Here is an 18,805-nt window from a genome sequence, read left to right on the forward strand (position 1 = left end):
ACATTGATGCAATCAAAAAAAAAAAAAGTGTAAATTGTCAAATGTTTTATTCAAACACCATTTTAAAAAATCTAATTATGGGTGGGGGTTGCTGTTGATTGTAGACTTTGAAGTTGTGATATGCTGTAGACTGGTCTGTAGACTGTAAGGTTGTGATATGCTGAAGACTGGTCTGTAGACTGAGGTTGTGATATGCTGTAGACTGGTCTGCAGACTGAAGTTGTGATATGCTGTAGAGTGGTCTGTGTAGTTTTATGAAGGGTGATTGTAGACTAGACTCAAGTCCATTCTGAAAGCTAAACTATGTGACATTTAAAATAAGGAACATAACCGATGCCAGGACACTTAGAGACATCTGACTTGTTCTGCTGTTTCCACCTGTAAACAGAAAAATAATTTATTTGTGAGGGAATAAGTAGTTATCAGGTATTGGTCAGGTTTTGGGGTATGCGTAATTTATGATATCACATTAGATGTGTTTAGTTCAGTGTTCCCCGCCTTTAAATGATTATTAGTATGAACATACTATAAACACTATAAACAGTGATTTCTTAAGTTTTCCAATCTCAGTGTGGGGGTTTGTGAGGTGAGCTCACCACTATGCAGCATGCCCTCAGTGAAGGCCAAGGAGCCGTTGTTAGGGGCCGGGTCTACCTGCAGGAGCCTGCACATTAGGGAGTATATGTGGATGCTGTCGAAGGGCTCGGACACGTAACCTTTCTTGAAATCAGGTCCAAAGGCTCGAAAAATCATTTTCATGTCCATTAGCCCATTGTGGAATCCATGATCACCTTTGTTCACATAAATGAGGAGTCTCTGTATGGAATCAAACATGGCGTGTTACGCTAGTAACAGAGTCTAACGTCCTACTCTGTTAATGAGACTTTCTGTACACTCGCAACCAAAACAGGAAACTGCTATGGTTTCATCATGACCTACATGACTTTGCAGAGTTGTCGGTTGACTGAGCCTAAATGTTGTTTTGAACAGATTTAATGACAAAGGTCAAACACTTACAGAGTTTAGGTTGAAGCCCTCATCAGCTATGATAATGATGGGTGGGATTCTTTCACTCTTGGCCAGATGAAAACTCCATGGCATGTCTTCTTTCTTGAAAACCGTGAGGTTTGGTGCCTTGGAGAGAGCATCATAAACTTCCTGAAGCTTCCCTTCTTTCGGAGTTACCATCCCATACCCTCCGTAGTCCAGGAGCTCAAAGGAAGTCGTCTGGTAGAAGTTGAGGTACTTATTGAGGATGATCTCCTTTACCGCAGGTCTTTTTTTAATGGTGGTCATGCCATGATCTGAGGTGATGATAACATTGAGGTGTTCTGTTAGACCCCAGCGTGTGATGGCGTCCCTCAGGTAGCCTAGGGTACGGTCTATCTGCCTGATGATCGCCCTCCTCTCTGCCGTCTCGGGGCCCACAGCGTGGCCCACATTGTCTGGCTCGCCGTAGTAAAGAGTCACAAAGTCAAAGTCCTCCTGGCTGAACCAACTCAACACTGTGTCAATGTTATTTTGCCACTCGGTCTCGTTGTCGTCTGGTTGACCGGGCCTCTCTACCAGAGCTCTGTTTACGGATTGGCCGCTGTAATTGGCCCCTCCTCCGGGGTAAAAGAAGGAGGCGGTTTTCAGACCTTGGTTCTGCGCTGTGATCCAAAGTGGCAGCACACCGTTGTCCCACCACTCAGATCTCTGCATCGTGGCTTTGTGAGGAATTTTTTGGTTAGTTGAGGTATTGAACATCATGTTGTGGACCACTCCGTGGTCCTCTATCCATCTACCTGAGAAGACAGACAAGAAGATGGGAATGTGTGAAATATTTCACCCACAGCTGAGCTCTCTGAGGTGTTATCAACAAGGAGTTCCTGGAATTCAGACGTTATTGATGATCAAGCCGTTAACTTGATAGTTGATGAACTTCAACATGTCAGTGAGGGTGACCAAAGTCTCATGAGGCAAACGGTTACGTTTATTATATAATACTGAACCAGAGCAGAGGTGAGCCAGTTTTTTTCAACCGGAAGCTTTACTCAAACACTAAGGTAATACAGTTGATTTAGTGACAGAGGTAAAAGCACATTGGTCTGATCTCTGAGGAAAATCACTGTCCCTACGAAGACTCTTGTTTGAATAATATTTTCCTCCCCATTGAACCATGTCTGTCCAATTAATATATTAAAAAATTAAAATATTGTAATCATTTATTTACAGTGTACAAACCCTTTAAGCTAAAGATTGAAGATGTTCAAAGCTGCTTTGTCAAGGAATAAACACCCAAACCAAATGTTAGCTAAAATACACTCTGTAATCATACTACGAACTCATAAGAGCCCCCAGCCAGCTGGTGTAATGTGGAGCTAGTGATGATGCTTCCTTACCAGTGATGGTGGTGAAGTGAGAAGGAGAGGTCATGGTGATGGCTGGAGGACTGATGTACTTGGCCTTGACTCCATCCTGCACCATTTTGTCCATGTTTGGGGTGTCCACATCCTGGTCGTAGTCCCATCTGAAACCATCAAAAGAGATCACCAGTAACTTCTTGTTCGTTTTCTTGACCAGTGGTACTGAGTCTACGCTAAGAACTATTGCCATTAGGCCTACCAACAGCTCCAACTTCATTGTGATGTCTGTGGTCACTTGTACAGCTCACAACCAAAGCATCTTACCAAGATACATGGTTTTTATACTCGTGGTGGTTGGTGGGTGGATAAGGATAAGCTTAAAGATTGTTCTCAAGGATAAATCCTTGAGCGTGTTTCAAGACCTCATGTTATAAACTGTTATCTGAGATTTATTGTTAATGGCTTGTGTCAGGCCAGAAACTGAAACAACCTCTCAGATAAGGTTTTGACTACTAAGCAAAGAGGGAGGATTCAGTTGCTTTGATTTAAATGGTATTTGTTTTGTATTTCTGTGTTGTCACAGATGGCCTTGGGTTCGGCACTATCCATTAAAATACAAAGGTGTAAAAACAACGCATAGTGATATACCGGGGTGAAGTCACGATACTGTCAGCGAGTCCTGGTGCATCCGGGAGTTCTGTGGGAGTGGGAAGGAGTGAAGTGGAGAGTGTACTGGAAATCGGGAGGAGTGGAGTGTCTTTCGTTTCTCAAGACGTTAACTGTCTGTCTTTTAAAAAGGGATGTGGAGAATTAATTGAAAGATAGCACTTCAAAGGGCGTTTGTTATCCTTAAAATAAAGTAATTTGTGCTAAACCAAGATCAATAACTACCAAGTTGTATCTTGATGTTTCGTAATGTTAAGCAGCAAAAAAAGATATAAACAAATAAAAATGCTAGTTTTGCACATAGCTTGATAACAGTGTCAGATAGAGTTCACAAAGTTCACAGAGTAGTACTGTTTCACAGACTGTTCCAATAGAAAGTCTTTCTTATGTTCCTGTTATTAGGACTGGCAGGTGTACAGTAGATTCATACTATTTTAGGTACTCACATGCTACAGTATTTCCCCCAAGCAACCCATCACAAAAATAGCTTAATTACAATAGTGTGCTAAAACGGGGTGGGGTGTGTGTGTGTGTGTGTGTGTATGTGTTTTCGTGTCACAATTGAGGTGCAGTTACTCCAGATAGGGCGAATGGAGAATCTACTCAGTGGGATGTCGTGGTATCTCAGTAGGACGTTCATGTGCCAGTGTGGGCGGGGTGACAGCCGTAGGTGGAGCTCCAGTGAACAGAGAGGATGTGCAGCATGATGTCACAGTCACTGCAGTGCTACCACAGTCCTGCATTCCTACTCCTGTCTGGAACCTTGACAACAGAAAGGAAATCATGGCCACTTTTGGGGTCTTCTCAAACAACACTCAGCAAAACACGACACAATCTGAAGACTGGACCGTTGTGAGTAAAACTTTCAGAACTTAAGTCAGAACCCCCCCTCCTTACTAAAACAACAACAGCAAAACACTTCAATTGAATGAGCTTTTGTTGACACGTCTGTTCTATCCACAGGTTTACACTGCAGTCAGATGGATCCAGTTGATAATGGCAGTTCTGAGGTATGTAAGAAGGATTCTCAGTGTTATTATGCACTTCAGTTCTGTTGTGTCGTCAGCCTCATAGTTCAGTTAATAGTAACCAGGTCCTTTAATGTCATGCAGCATTTTAGGAGCTGGATCCATTGTTTTTCATGCATCTTCCAAAAAACTCACCCGGACTCCAGAGGTTAGTAAATATGACAGGCTTTGCCTTGGGAATGACATGTATTAAATGCTCTCTATGTTTGTCATGTCACATTGTAGAATTGAAGATTAGACTAGAGAGGACTAGAATGATCCTTGTTAAAGATGATGGTCTCCTTCCCAGATCCAGGCTCTGTTTCTCCTGAGTGTGACTGACATGCTGCTGGCACTGAGCTGGCTGGTTGGAGCTGTGCTGTTTTCCCAGGGCCGAGATAATCACACCACCTGCTACAACCTGCACACTTTTGAACAGGTATCACCTCAGTGGGCTAATCTACACCACCTGGTAATGTACCAGCCCCAATTTGAAAATTGCAAAAGGGAATCGACAATATTCGGCTCGCTGCAAAAGCGTTGAACTCAATGACATTGCTTGGAGAAATAACTAAAGATTAGCTGGCAGGCTATTAGACTTTCCAGGTCTCTACCTAAGTAGGCCAAATAGAACTAGAGCAATAGGGACAGTTTCAGGCCAGTTTCACTTGTTCAGTGTTTAGAGCAGGACAACACTGGTCTGTGGATGACCCATTTCCCTGGTTCTAGTTTACTGGACCATGGATAAATAAACAACGCAGTGTTATGAGCAAATCAGTCCTTATTCAAACAGAATCATTTTTATTAAAACGCATCAGGGGAAGTCAATTGCAACAGTTTGGCATTGCGTCATGTTCCTACTTTCCATAGTTTGTCTGTATATTTGAAAACATACAGTAATCTAATTAGGGAACCAATACAATTGGTGATTCCAGGCTGGACTTTCGAGTGTTGCTCTATATTTTATGAATACACCTCTCTAAGTTCTACCAATACATCTCCCCAGATCCTGAGGACACATGATCATCTAATGTAATACTGGTGCATCCTGTAGTGTGGTAAATGATCTGTAATCTGTTGTTACGTATTATTGACTGTTTTCAGATGCTGTACATGACGTCCTTCAGCTACACAGTGAACTACATGTGGGCTCTGTACAGTAGCATCAGCACAAGGTTCTACTGCAGTGTCAGTGGAGGTCCTTCTCAGGTAGGTGCCTAACTGTAAAACACAGTTGTTGTATATTCAAAAAAGAAAATCAGTTGGTAATACTTATTTGTGTAACATGACCTTAAATTCAAGAGATGAATGGTACCATCTGGGGTCTCTGTACATCATAGTTTCTCTTGTCATGTTTCAGTTTCCCCGCAAAGTGAGCACCTTCTGCAAGATGGCTGCTTACATGTCCTGGTAAGCAGCCATTGCTGATAGGTGCAATGATGCACCTGTCAGCACCCAGACTACCCTGCCTCTGGTACGGGCCTGCCTCTGACTCTCTCTTCCCTCAGGGTGCTTCCTGTTCTCCTGATGACGCCGGTGTTGATAACTGGAAACATGGAGAAGTGCCATGCAAACTTCAGTCAGCCTTACCAGTAAGTCTGGAGCGTCCAACTGCGTCAGAGAGCACTCGTACGATGGTCACAAACGTTGTCGTTAAGCACATTTAAGATATCAAAGTGCTAGGTGAATGTTTAAGACAAAGCCAGCAGCGTCCACAGTCAGAAATATTTATTTTGGATACAACCATTTTCATGGAACCTTTTTCAATTCTTGATCAATGATTGAACTTACCAGTATCCCTGTCCCTGCTCACCAGGTGTCTCCTCATGCACACGGGGGCTCTTTATCCACCCCCCCATCCCACAAAGGAGCACCAGATCACAGCCTGCACTCTGTGCCACCTGTTCAGCATTGCGGTCTTCCTGCTCGCCTTCTTCTTCACCTGGGTGGGGATTGTGGTGAGTTGGATCTTTGGATGATACAAACTATGCTGAATAGGCATGTATGGAAAATGACAACCAATCGGTCAAAACAAACCTTACGTTCACACACACATCGTACACAATCACATCCATGGATGTACCAGTGATGCCACACATCTCTTCCCTACCAGGTCCTGATTGGAAAGTCCCGCCATACTTACAGACGTTGCGTCACCTCCAGTGGTTTCCTAGGGGACCGCCAGTGGGCATCCCTCCGTGTTGTGGACAGACGCGTTCTCCTCTACCCCTCAGTCTTCCTCTTTTGCTGGGGACCAGGTAACTACTGACCCTCGGAACTAACATGGCTTGCTTGTGTGCTGCCCTGCGCAGGATTGTCTCACTGACAGAGAGAGCATGTCTGTGTGCTTCTGTCTCCTAGCTGTGTTCCTGGCAGTTCTCAGGCTCCTCAAGCCCACTGCAGTGGAGGGACTCGTAGGAGTGGTGCTCTACTTATCACAGGTAGTACTCCATCTGATCACAAATGAACAAATCATGATCACGCAATGGTCTACAGGAGGTGTTTGGCCTAACTATTCCCCTGCCTGTTACTGTAATGCACAACTTTTCTGGCCTTTGAAAGTTATGGCAGTGTGTTCTGGCTAAACAGCCCTATTCAAATGAGTTATTCATCAAACAGTGCTGATATTGGGACTAGCTTGTTAAAGATGAAAGTAAAAAAAGAAAAAGGAGTAACCCTGCTCTATGTTCACTGGTTGATTCCATCCCTGTCTGTCCACCCCCCAGGCCTTCTCCTCAGCCTCCCAGGGCCTCCTCAACTCACTGGTGTACGGCTGGACCCAGAGCACCTTCCGCTCAGCTAGCAAGGCCTCTCTGAGGGATGTTGATACCCAGACGCCACTTCTCCAGTCTCAGAAGAAAGGCTACCAGACAGGCCTGCGCACCATGGGCTAGGGGAGTCCCTGGCCTCAACATACTAGAGAGGCCAGCACACCAGACTGCCCTGTGGGTAGAAGAGTGTCTGGGCCGTGCTGTAACCACAGTCCTGATTACCACTGAACGAGAAGTTCATAACAACGTCAGGAGGATACTGAACTGTACCAGCTGTGTTTCTGTTACAGGGCTTGGAAAATCAGGGTTTTGTTTTGCGATTTGGGGAAACCCCTTGGTTGTGTGTATGAACAGTTATAGTAGTTGTTGTGGTTGTGAAGAAGAAGTGCAGAAACTGAATTAGAAAGAGACTTTCAGCTGCCAGGCTCTAAAGAGCAACCATAGTCAGCAGAGGAACTGTCAGGGGGATTTTATACACAAGGAAGTGTTTCACTGAAACAGGAAATGAGACATCTGTACTGGTCACTCGTCAGTACAGTCACTCCCTCGCCTGGGTTGTTTTGAAGGTTCACAATGGACCCCAAAATGTTTTCACATTGTCTAACAAAAATCCCACTTTTTCTCTATGGCAGTGTGGTTGAAGACCTTGAGAACTGGGTGGAAAAGCTCCCGACAAACATATTCTGAGGGCCCCCAGACCTCGCCCTAACACTCACTTCACGTTGCCCAACCTTGCAGAAGACCCTCAGAGGCACCGTCATATTTGATCTGGAATCAATAAGGGGACATTATTCACAAAGCAAACTCTTTGTGTAGTCATGTGACCCTGGCCACTGTGAACAGGCCCTGTGTAGAGTGTGGGATGTTTTTTGCAGGTCAGCACACTAATTCTCGGTAATGCGATGGAATGTGTCAGTCATCATGGGACAACTTTGCACAGAAGGCTTCGTGCTGGGCTGTATCTCCCTCCTATAAAATCATATTGTTATCCAATTGTTGGACAATGTTTTGAAATATTTTTGCAATTTGTGGAGTTTTTTAATGTGAGAGGTTGTTAAAGGCAACTATAAGTGGTTTTGCTATGCATGTCTTATCCCCTTATGGATTAAACCTTTTTATTCTGAATTATTGACACCTCAATAAGGTTTAATTTCAACAAAGTAAAGTACTAATTTAATGCTTATCTTTACAAAAGCTGTGAACTACTACAACATTCTTAAAAAATAAATATTTCACAATCATAACATTTTTTATTGTGACATCACATTTAGAATTCTGTCATTTGGATTTGCCATTAATAACAATAAAATAAACCTCGCCCAAAAAGATTGTGTTTTTCTTCATTGTGTGCTAAGATGAAGTCTTCACACACTCTCTTAAGAGATTCTAGGGTTTCTGAAAGGTTTATGGACAGGACGGGTGAGTATTTTCTATTTTTTTTTTTTTTACAAATAAACCCTTTCAAATTTGAATGGATGAATGGATTTGTTGTCCATGTCATGCACCTTTCCATTCATCCATGCCTTTTGAGGACTGTACAGAAAGACAACCCAATGACAGGTGGCTGAATGATAGAGGATTTTCATCAGATCAGGGGAAAATGTCCCCGATTTGCAGCACTCGACGATCGCAACACAAACGTCAGGATACCAGCTATTTCTCCCTGCCATCCAGGTTTCCAATGGGGCCCATTCTTCACCCAGACCCCAAGAGTAGCTGAGCACTCCATCCTGGGAGCTAAGGCCCCCGAACCCCTCTTTCCTCCTCTGAAGCCTGCAGGGGTCACCTCCCACCTCAGACACCCAGCCAGGAAGGGGGGCAGCGTGTCCGTGGAGCCCAAGCCCACCTCAGACTACCTGGACTTTCGTTTCCTGCGAGCCTGCTCGACGCTGGAGAAGATCCAGGGGGAGCTGCTGTACCGCTGTGCCAGCTGCCTGTGGTACTACCCAAGTCTGGGCTCTCTGCAGATACATATCCAGCAGGGCTGGAAGGAGGGCTTTAGCTGCAGGGTCTACTACAAGAAGCTGAAGGAGGTTCGCTGCCGGAGCGAAATTAAAAGACTCCAGGGTAGAGCGTTTGAGGGCAACGGCCCGCCACACAGCAGCCCCTTTCCACTAGGGAAGAACATTTTGACGTTAGGGGAGGATGTGAGGTCACAGAGTGGAACCACCGCAGAGACCGAGCGGAGAAACCGTCAGGTGCAACAGTGGCTTGCTGAAATAGAGGACTGTACTGGCCTCTAAAGTCCACAACAATGGTTATCAGGACAAATGGATCTCTATTTTCATTACAAGCTGATTTTCATGAAGAGTGTGATTATAAATTCTTTGAAAACATTCTCAGTTTGTACTTCTTATCGAAAAAGAAAAATACAAGACAAGCTTCCTTAACGAATTTGAATTTGTTTTATACAGTACTGCACTGAATTACTCCAGTGGAGTATACTGAAGTGTTCATCATATTGCTTCCTTTGTAAAAGGACTTTTTCCAAGTCACCTTGTATTCCTACCTACACATTCACCTCCAATCTCTGTAGGCCATGCAAAGAGAAGTCAAATACCAAGAGTTTGACTGGCAAATGTGTTTTTCACATGGCCAAAGGAAAAGAGCAGTCTGACACCTCTTCTCACAGCTGATCAGGAGCTGCTGGTGAAGAAAGGGTCTCTACTCTCAGGTAAGAGTGTCTTCATCAACAAGTAAACTATTCAGTCTGGCTCTTTTGCTATAACGTGTTTATCAAGTCCTATTCCGTACCTGAAGTACATAGGGATAGAGGTGTACCACATGTTTGTAGAAACGAAGAGCCTTGCAATTGGATGGTTCAAAGGTTCTACTGTGTATGGGCCGCCTGTTAGGACTAGACATGATGACTTGCCATGCTCCACATCCCAGAGACTGCACACCTACAGAAGGACCAACAGAAAACAAAGGGATTGCCTGCAGTATCTGTATTAACCAGACTGCTTCACATTCACTACTGCCTCTCCACATGCTTAATGTTAGTCAGCTGTTCTTGCGTATGCATTTGTTCATGTGTTTGTTAAGTATAATACCACTAATCGACCTGGTTCATAGAAGTTTGAGAGCATTGTGAGCTGGAAGTAGTGGCTGCATTTGTCTCAAATTTCGGTAAACAAATGCAGTCAACACTTTACCTGTGCTCACTGGTAATGTGTTTGACTGCTGAACTCAAAAAGTAGAGAGGAAGGTATGATAATTGCACTATACTCACTAACACATAAAAAATTCAGAAGACATTTTGTATCTTGAGAAGCGTTTGTCCACAAATTACGACAAGTGCACAAGTTTTTGTACACATTAAAGTAAAACCAGATATTGGGTTTTGGTATTTGTTTGCAGATTACAAATTTTATTTGTAGGCCATGTAGCATATTTGTGATACACACAGTTTCTTAATCGCTAAGCCTACCGCTAACTAGCTTTTAATCCAACTTCATCATCATTGTCCCTCCTGTCACATTAGCTTTGAAGTATCAATTGACACCACATACCAGCCTGTGTCAGACAGATTACCCACACAACAACAAACTGTAAACTAAACTGTATCTGTTTTCAATGTTTGCTGTGCATAAGGTCAATGTGGGTATTTGAATGTGGCTATTTGAATTCATATTCAAACTTGCCTTGTCTACAGAGGCAACCTAGTCTGTAGCAACAAACTGACAAGGCAAACTGCTGAGGTATTAGGTGACAGGGCTGGTTTGCTGACATGTGATCTTGTAACAAAACCACAGTTCTGTTTTATTGTGTTAATTATTATGTGACAGTATGTGAGCGTGTGAAGATATTTTGCCAAGCTACATTGTTCATTCTAGTCATACAAATTATTATTATGTTTTCACCCCCACCCCCACCCCCCCACACCTGCAGGGAAAAGTGAAGTGGGCCCACCTGAGGTACGCTGTTTGCTGTGCTTTTACAATCATGGGAATCATACCAGTTATTCTGCTAACCCTCACAGCTTTTCACACAGGTATGGACAAAGAGAATGCCTAGATCACTTTGATTCCTAAGTGATATCTGATATCCTACCATCAATCAGTTGTTTAAACAGATGCATGTAGGAACCATGTGACTATGCCCTCAAGCCTAATATTGTGACACATGAAGTGTGTATGACGGAGAACATGAGGCGGTGTCTGTCGCCCTCTAGTGATGACCACTAGATTGTTCTGCACACGTGGTGTCGCGACAGTTCGAAACCCTATTTCCATTCAGATCTCAAATGAATGATCTAACCAAATTGAATGAGTATGTTTAATTCTCACCCCTCTCTGAAATCCACAGCCATGTCTTCTCTGGATAGTTATGGGACAGACTTCGTCCTGGCCTTCCCTGAGAACATTGCTTACTACCATCCATGGAAACCTGTGAACCAAGTCCAGATCACAGCCATAGATGGCAACCATAGAGTCAATATTGTAATGGAGGATATCTACCAGACCGTAATGGTGAACCGAGGTCAAATGGTGGTGGTGAACATCCCAGTCATGAATCAGCTGAACCCAACGGAGCTCGACAGGTCAAACATCTCCGGTAAAGTGCTGCATGTGACCAGCGATGGCAACATCACGGTCCAAGCCGTCAGTCGACGAGCACAAAGCATCCAGACCACACCCATCCCACCCACACAAGGGCTTGGGACAGAGTACCACATACCTGCAATGTGGCACCAGGCACCTTGGGGACCAGGTCAAACAGGCTCCGCTCCGAGCACACCAAACGGAAGACACCTAGATGTGACGCGCATGGAAGAAGTGGTTTTCCGACTCCTTGTCGTCAATACTGAAAACACAAGCGAGGTAACCATCTCGGAGAAGGGCGAGAACAAGACATCTGTTACACTCAAACCGTATCAGCTTCTTCAACTGTGGGTTAACATCTCCCAGCCAGGGTTGAGGGTATCTGCTGACCATCCCGTGGCTGTCCTCCTCAGCCACCCTTGTGCTTTCTTCAGTGACTGCAGCTGCAGCATGCTGGTCACTTACCTCCCCCTTACCCAGAACTGGGGCTCGAGTTTCCTTATGCCTGCCTTCATGGTAAACAACACAGAGAACGACACCTTCCTCTTGGCATCAACGGACGAGGACGAGGGTCTCCCCGATGGACAAGCAGGCGAACAATTTTCCTCTGTGTTGGAAATCAATTCCACCAATCCCATCTCCCTCACCCTCAAGATATCCAACATGCTCCTTAAGCTCATCCCTCTCCACGACTTCTCCTCTTGCTTCCTTCTCCACACGCTCCCAACCTCCGAGAACAGAGCCCTCCTGATGGCTCCTACTGAGGACACAGACGGGGTGCATTTAGGTACACAGCCCCTGGCAGCTGACTGGAACCCCATGCAAGGCACCAGCCACTCCTGGGCGCTGGTGGCATTACACGCTGGACGTGATGTGACAGTGCTTTGGCATGAGTCCTCCAAAATTGCTGTCTATTACCTAGGGAGTGAAGGGACAGCTGTATTTGGAAGTCCAGCTCTGAGTCTTAGCAAGTACCCAGGTATGGTGACAGAAACTTAAACAGTCACATATATGTGCCAATCTCATTTTAAATATCCGATGCATTTTTTGTTTGAAGGTGATTTTAGTTTGAATCAAATTTAGCTTCAAAATGGAATGGTTTAAAAACAAAGATAGTTGTGTGTTTTCTTGTATCGGTATGTTGAGGTGATGTTGCTTGTAAACAAACATATGTCCTTTTTTCCCATAATCCTCCTCTCCTGCAGATCAGAGGGGTTGTGTGTTGAGGCCCGAGGTATTGATGGTGGGAGAAGAGGAGGTTGGCTGGCCTGAGGCGCTGACATACTGCCTTAACCGGGGCATGGTACAGATCAGCTTCAGCACTAATTACTTCCTGCAACATGTGACCGAGCAGATGGAGAAACAGAAAGCTGAGGTGAAGGGGAAGATGAAGAAGGAGGTGTGGATAGGCCTGCGGCGCAGCTCCCTGACTGGGGGGTGGTACTGGTACAATCAGGCTGCCTTGGATGTCACTCGCTGGGCCGCCAATGAGCCAGGGCACCCAACGGAGGGCCAGTGTGCTGCCATGAAGCTGGATGACTACAACTGGAGCGACCAGAGCTGCTGTAAACCCCTCCCGGCTCTGTGCTACAGAAAGCCACTCTACTTCCCTCTGACCTAGGTCTCAATCCAGAGCTGAGTCATTTGGACTGTAGCAAGGATACATTTTTTAAAATTTTTAAAAATCTAGTTTAACGAATAGTCATGTACGTTGAATGTAAGGTCTTAACAATAGAATTGTTGTCGTTTTCAGTGCTGTTTGAGTGATTAGATTAATAGTTATATTAATTATAATACTATATTGTGTGATTAACTGTACTGGTTTGGTGGAATTTAAATATTATGAATGAAATTTGTGTTGGAGAGGTTAATATAAATGTATTACTCCATGCATGCATTGACACTTACATTGATTTCAGAAAGAAATCTAGTATGTGTCAAAGGCTGAGGCATCTTAACAGTGACATGTAGAAATAAAAGAGGATAAAGTTCAGTTTGAAGTGTCTCGTTTATTGAGTTTAGTTCAGTTTAGTTTACATCTGTGTGGGCGTACGGGTCTCATTTCAGCCAGCAGTATCTAAGCCCCCCAGCAACATCCAGGTCCCCGTCCCCAAGAGCAGCAGCAGCTTTGCCCCCAGGGACACGGAGAGCAGCAACAGCAATGGGGGGCCCTGCCCAGCAGCCAGGGGCCTGGGAGACAGCACGTACAGGGTGGCCTGCTCTTTCCCCAGGGGATTGGATGCACTGCAGGTGTACTGCTGCCCAGGGTGGACATCCAGCAGCTGGCTGGTGGTGTGGTGCTCTTCAGGAGCGTCCTGGGACAGCGGAGAAAGGGAGGCCCCCTCCAGGAGCTCCTCTTGGCCAAGCCACTGGATATCAGGTAGTGGGGATCCCTGGACACGACACAGAGCCTTGTAGCCAGAGTCCTCGCTGCCCTCCACAGACAGGCCCAAGATACGCGGGGCCGCTGGCCACAAGCACCACACACAAGATAGTCACCAGAGAAGCAGATTGGCCCAAAACACGCAAGATCGTACACCTTCAGAATTCATATTGTCCTCCCACCACAAGTTAGTCTGCCCCCCTAGGACACCCCCCTCAGCTACTTCCCCTCATCTTCTCACCTTCCACTCGGAGCCTGGTTCCCATTTTGTCCTCGTAGCTGGCATGGGCGTGGCCGGGCACCTCTACACGGCAGTAGTAGCGGCCAATGTCCTGCAGGGCGACATTGGTGATGCGCAGGGAGAGGTCATGCTGGCGGGGGTTCCCCTCCAGGCGGTAACGCTGGTCCTGCTTAGGCCCTGGCTTGCAGCTGCTGGTGCTGCTGGGGGTAGAGCACTGGAACAGGACCCTGGAGCCCTGGCCGTGGCCCAGACGCCACAGCACCTTCAGGGAGGAGTGCAGCGTGTGGTGAGGGTGGGTGAAGGAGCAGGGCAACACGACGGGGTAGCCCTCCATGGTCCTCACTTCAGGAGGAACCTTCATGGACCAGCCCTCGTCCTTGGAGCCCCACACTAGAGGGAGAGGGGAGGGGACAAGAGCAACAGCTGACGCAGCTCTGAAGGTTGGAGGAGCTGTAAAGTTACTGCCACTAATAGCCTGGCTGTGAAGACACTGTGTGGAGGCGAAGATGGCTGCCACACTGACAAGATCACTCATTAAAATGAAAGGAGCCAAGGGTTGTGATTAGGTGATTAGAGATCATTAGAAAATAATGAAATTGCTCCTGTGTTTCAGAACCCTGGCTCCTCGTGTGTTCCTTGTGTGTATGTCCCTTGGTTATAAAGTATGGTTGATGACTTACCTTCAATGACTGAGAGCAGGAGACTCAAAGAGAAAAGCACAGCTTGAATGTCCATAGCCAGACTGTACTGTTCAGGATATTGTATATTGTGAGGTGTGTGTATGTGTGGGTCCCACTTGACTCACTGTCTCCCAGCCTCCCAGACACAGTGTCACAAGATTTGTCAGTATTCCCAGTACACTGCTTTAGTGTCATTCAGTGTCTGAGTTCATACTTTCATGTCTAATATAGAGTGCACTACCATATTATTCCTAAAACACATTTTTATGTTGTATACTTGTATAGCAGATGAGGACAACATCTGTCCTTGAGATCTTCCATCTAAAGTGATCAGACCAATCCACCATAAACCAAAGTTACCCTAACGTATATATGAAAACAGAAGTCCAAAGTTTTTAATAATCTACTTTAAACGGGAAGTGGGTGTGAGCGATTTCTCAATGTTTCCTGTCAGCAGCTATTTTACCATTTCAATGGTAAGTACATGTTCACATGTTGATAAAGGACTCAGAAGGAGACCGTTGTCTGGAACCATCTTCCGTGCAGAGATTGAATCTGTTAGAGCCCAGATCCTGCTCACCTGGAGGGTCATGTGGACATTGCTGCTCCTCTGGGTCATCCCTGGTAGGAACCGACCATCCTGGAGCATTCTTCTATTAGCATCTCTGGAGTCATTTGAGTCTTTGTAATATACTTGTGTTAGTTTTATGGTGCATTGATTGTGTTTCGGAGCACTCTAGACGTCTCAGCCTTTGTTGTTCCCTCTAGGCGTACTGTCCCAGATCTGGCACATGACCACCGCCCCTGTGGTGAACGGCACCGTAGGGGGAGATGTTGTACTGCCCTGCACCTTCACACATCCACAGCAAAACACATACTCTGGGGTCATCACAGTTCAGTGGCTGTTCAGACGGTCAAACGCAAGGCCCTTCTTTGAGTGCAAGATGCAAAATGTCACACAGAGAAAACCGTATCGCTGCCTGGTTTCTGAATCCTCGCCGCGATTCTTCATTCACGAGGATCCAAGAGAGAGCAAACTTTCCCTCCTGGTTAGAAACCTGACACTCACAGACAATGGAGACTACTACTGCAGAGTAGAATTGGAGTATGATGGATTCCAGTCTCCAACACACCTCAACGTCACAGGTGAAGGCATACATTGTTCTATGTCAATATCATTTGAATATAGTCCTCCATATTTTAAGCAGACACATTCTAACGTGTCTAAATAAAATACTGTGGAACAGAACATGTTACAGTGTATTTGATCAAATACTAGTTCTAGTCAGGAGGTTAAGGAACATGAAGAGCCTGTGTTCTTCCTCTCCAGCTCCGGTCCAGATTCTCAGCCTCACTTGGGACAGAACAGCCTCTGGCTCAGGGAATGGAAGCCTTTGCTGTATAGCAGAGGGCAACCCCCAGCCTTCCATCACCTGGCTGTCCTCTGGCCAGGAGGAGCCCTCAGGCCAGCAGGATGCCACTGGAGATTACAAGATCAAAAGCTCAATACCCTACTACATCCAACATCAGTACACCTGCAGGGCGGACAACAGGCTGGGGAGAGCAGAGGCCTCCTTCCCCCCTAAGGCTTCATGCCTCTCTGTAGCGCTTTCTGTCTGCGGTGTGATGCTGGTGCTGCTGCTTGGTGTTGTGGCTGTGTTTCTGCTAAGGAAGAGGGGTGGGTAGTTTACTGTACATTGAAACAAGATATTAAAACGTAATTCATCTATTTGGGTATCTTTACTCCAGATTGCCTTAGTATTCCATAGCACAGTTATGTCATTCAGTGTTTCTGCTGTCTTTGTCCCCCTTTCCTCCCAAGGAATCCTGAGACTCTGTCCTTCAGACAACAGGTGACATGTGTTCTGAAATACCTGTTTGTATAACTGCATTAATCAGGTAGCATTGACACTAACAAGATTCTCTCCTTGCCCAGGTGTGAAGAGCAAACTAAGCCAGGTGTTTAGCCTCACACTGGTTCAGTATTGTTTACATTGCCTCACAAAGGCAGTAATAGTGAGTTATGATTCTCCTTGTTTTCCAACTTCTGAAATAACAGAAAATAATAACATGGTGAAACTGCTTGTCGACAGGTCAGTCTTGTGAGTGCCCTATGTATGCCAACAGCACGGACTTAGGTGAGTATTATCAGAGTGCAAATTATCCAGTGACAATCGGGGGGTCGACTTCTTCTCCAGGGCGTGTATCGAACCCCCCAACCTGTTGTTTATACTTCTTTTGGGGAGGTCCAAGTCTTAATTAGGGGGGTCAACACCCCCCAAGCCCCCCGGTAATACGAACCCTGAGTATGATACAGTTTCATCATGGCTATCGATCATATCATTGTTTTCATACTGTTGCTATTTTCCAACATCCAGAGAAGAGATCAGAGCAGAGTGACCTGACGGAAATAGGAGCTGATGAAATGGAATTGGTTTACTCAGTCATTCACATCCCAGGTCCACATGAGTTTTACTCTTCAGCGTGTTTTACAATTCAAACATTGAAATAGTCCACCCTTTCAGTATTGTACTGAACAAGACCAGTACCCTCTGACAAGTAACCATAGTCACGTGGCTCTATGTTCTTATAGCTCTCCAGGGGCTACCTCACGTCTCTACAGAAGACGAGGGTGAGTAGCAACAACAGACAGAGTGTACCAACAAACTGACTTCACCAACAGACTGACTGTACCAACAGACTGACTGTACCAACAGACAGACTGCACTGTACCAACAGACTGCACTGTACCAACAGACAGACTGCACTGTACAAACAGACTGACTGTACCAACAGACAGACTGCACTGTACCAACAGACTGCACTGTACCAACAGACTGACTGTACCAACAGACTGACTTCCCCAACAGACTGACTGTACCAACAGACTGACTTCCCCAACAGACTGACTGCACCAACAGACAGACTGCACCAACAGACAGACTGCACCAACAGACAGACTGCACCAACAGACTGACTGTACCAACAGACAGACTGCACCAACAGACTGACTGTACCAACAGATTTTGCCTTAACTGCTCAGGTGTCAACTACGCTTCAGTGACTTTCTCCAAACGGCAGGAAACAGGAGAAGAGATTGTTCCAGATTTGAAACCAACATGTCCCACACTGTTTAAACTGTAAATCTACATTTCCCATGCTGTATAAAAACGATGCTTCCTTTAGGAAGTAGCAACAGAAAGGTTTTTGACAGTCATAGGAAATCCCTTTTCCTTTGGTATTAAGTAATGCTTATGTATGCAAACAAGCTTTTGGCCGTTTTTCTTCATGCACGATGTTCCTAGAGAGAGCAAACTTTCCTGTTTTTGGTTGGATTTACGAAATAATTTGTTGTTTTGAGAACATCTGACTGAAAAAGTCAAGGGAAAAGCCACAGACAAATTGTTTGTGATACAATGTTGAAAATAAACTGGGATGTGTTTGGTTAGTTGATGTTTGTGGCATGTACAGGCTTCAGCTACAAGCAAATGTGTTGACATATCTTTATTGTGCAATTTCTAAAACGTCATATAATGAATAAACTGCACTAACCTCCACATGACCCCTTATTACCGATGTAGCTCTTAACCTCCTAATCACACTGTTCACAAACTTGATTTCAATCTGTTAATTACCTGTCACCCATGTCTCTTCTGGACCCCCCCCCCCCCCCACCCCCACACCCCCACCCTCATATCCTATCAATCATTATATTTCTATATTATATATTTGTATGCCTGTTATTGCTTCAAGTAAAGCAAATAAACATATACATTTGTTTGTGTGTTCTTTGAATTTGAGAGCTTTATTTTTAGTTGGCAATGTGCAGCGTGGCCTAAGCTAAAACTATGTGAGAAAGCTGTCATGTCAGCTGGCACACGTGAAGCAGAATGGGTTTTTAGCCTACTAATGACTTTGGCCTTTTAAGGGTGTGGTTCCTGTTTGACCGTGGAGACTTCTCTGGTATTGCTATTTAAATCTTTTTCCATCCCCAGAGAGTGCTAGTGTGTTTGTTTGTGGACTTAGTGCTACTTTACATGATCTGGTGATAGGGAATGTGTGAGCCACAAAGCTTGTAGCTTCTATACTAATTATAGTGTATTACTCTTTAGTAGGTGCGTCCCAACTGTTGCATCATTTCTAGAAAACAACTACGCTTTATTGT

The 18,805-nt window shown here is 45.2% G+C and overlaps 6 protein-coding genes across 6 annotated transcripts; 4 read left to right on the forward strand and 2 right to left on the reverse strand.

Moving 5' to 3' along the window:
- Positions 1 to 30: 30 nt before the first annotated feature.
- On the reverse strand, positions 31 to 2,625 carry LOC146301010 (ectonucleotide pyrophosphatase/phosphodiesterase family member 7). The gene is made up of 4 exons (XM_084708593.1): positions 2,385 to 2,625; positions 1,018 to 1,787; positions 597 to 816; positions 31 to 378 (listed from the first exon to the last, which is right to left on the reverse strand). The coding sequence occupies exons 1-4, from the start codon at positions 2,623 to 2,625 to the stop codon at positions 302 to 304; spliced, it is 1,308 nt and encodes a 435-aa protein (XP_084564719.1). The 3' UTR covers positions 31 to 301.
- A 1,172-nt stretch (positions 2,626 to 3,797) lies between these two features.
- Positions 3,798 to 8,046, forward strand: tmem116 (transmembrane protein 116). Its single transcript, XM_084670252.1, has 11 exons — positions 3,798 to 3,866; positions 3,978 to 4,024; positions 4,127 to 4,190; positions 4,332 to 4,460; positions 5,126 to 5,230; positions 5,382 to 5,431; positions 5,530 to 5,613; positions 5,838 to 5,979; positions 6,135 to 6,279; positions 6,383 to 6,462; positions 6,748 to 8,046. Exons 1-11 carry the CDS (start codon positions 3,798 to 3,800, stop codon positions 6,913 to 6,915), a joined length of 1,083 nt encoding a protein of 360 aa, XP_084526378.1. The 3' UTR covers positions 6,916 to 8,046.
- Positions 8,047 to 8,120: 74 nt separating this feature from the next.
- Positions 8,121 to 9,062, forward strand: LOC146301012 (uncharacterized). The gene is made up of 2 exons (XM_084702132.1): positions 8,121 to 8,211; positions 8,467 to 9,062. Exons 1-2 carry the CDS (start codon positions 8,148 to 8,150, stop codon positions 9,033 to 9,035), a joined length of 633 nt encoding a protein of 210 aa, XP_084558258.1. The 5' UTR covers positions 8,121 to 8,147; the 3' UTR covers positions 9,036 to 9,062.
- A 2,160-nt stretch (positions 9,063 to 11,222) lies between these two features.
- On the forward strand, positions 11,223 to 12,957 carry LOC146301013 (IgGFc-binding protein). Its single transcript, XM_084671756.1, has 2 exons — positions 11,223 to 12,315; positions 12,542 to 12,957. Exons 1-2 carry the CDS (start codon positions 11,238 to 11,240, stop codon positions 12,955 to 12,957), a joined length of 1,494 nt encoding a protein of 497 aa, XP_084527882.1. The 5' UTR covers positions 11,223 to 11,237.
- A 442-nt stretch (positions 12,958 to 13,399) lies between these two features.
- LOC146301014 (sialic acid-binding Ig-like lectin 15) lies at positions 13,400 to 14,695 on the reverse strand. The gene is made up of 3 exons (XM_084671300.1): positions 14,641 to 14,695; positions 13,961 to 14,350; positions 13,400 to 13,803 (listed from the first exon to the last, which is right to left on the reverse strand). Exons 1-3 carry the CDS (start codon positions 14,693 to 14,695, stop codon positions 13,400 to 13,402), a joined length of 849 nt encoding a protein of 282 aa, XP_084527426.1.
- A 418-nt stretch (positions 14,696 to 15,113) lies between these two features.
- siglec15l (sialic acid binding Ig-like lectin 15, like) lies at positions 15,114 to 18,197 on the forward strand. Its single transcript, XM_084669140.1, has 9 exons — positions 15,114 to 15,264; positions 15,409 to 15,786; positions 15,971 to 16,318; positions 16,463 to 16,493; positions 16,577 to 16,599; positions 16,734 to 16,778; positions 17,019 to 17,099; positions 17,234 to 17,272; positions 17,684 to 18,197. Exons 1-9 carry the CDS (start codon positions 15,114 to 15,116, stop codon positions 17,782 to 17,784), a joined length of 1,197 nt encoding a protein of 398 aa, XP_084525266.1. The 3' UTR covers positions 17,785 to 18,197.
- Positions 18,198 to 18,805: the final 608 nt, after the last annotated feature.

Source organism: Hypomesus nipponensis, chromosome 2 (genome assembly GCF_054491055.1).
Source record: "Hypomesus nipponensis isolate SF chromosome 2, ASM5449105v1, whole genome shotgun sequence".
Classification (NCBI taxonomy): Eukaryota; Metazoa; Chordata; class Actinopteri; order Osmeriformes; family Osmeridae; genus Hypomesus; species Hypomesus nipponensis.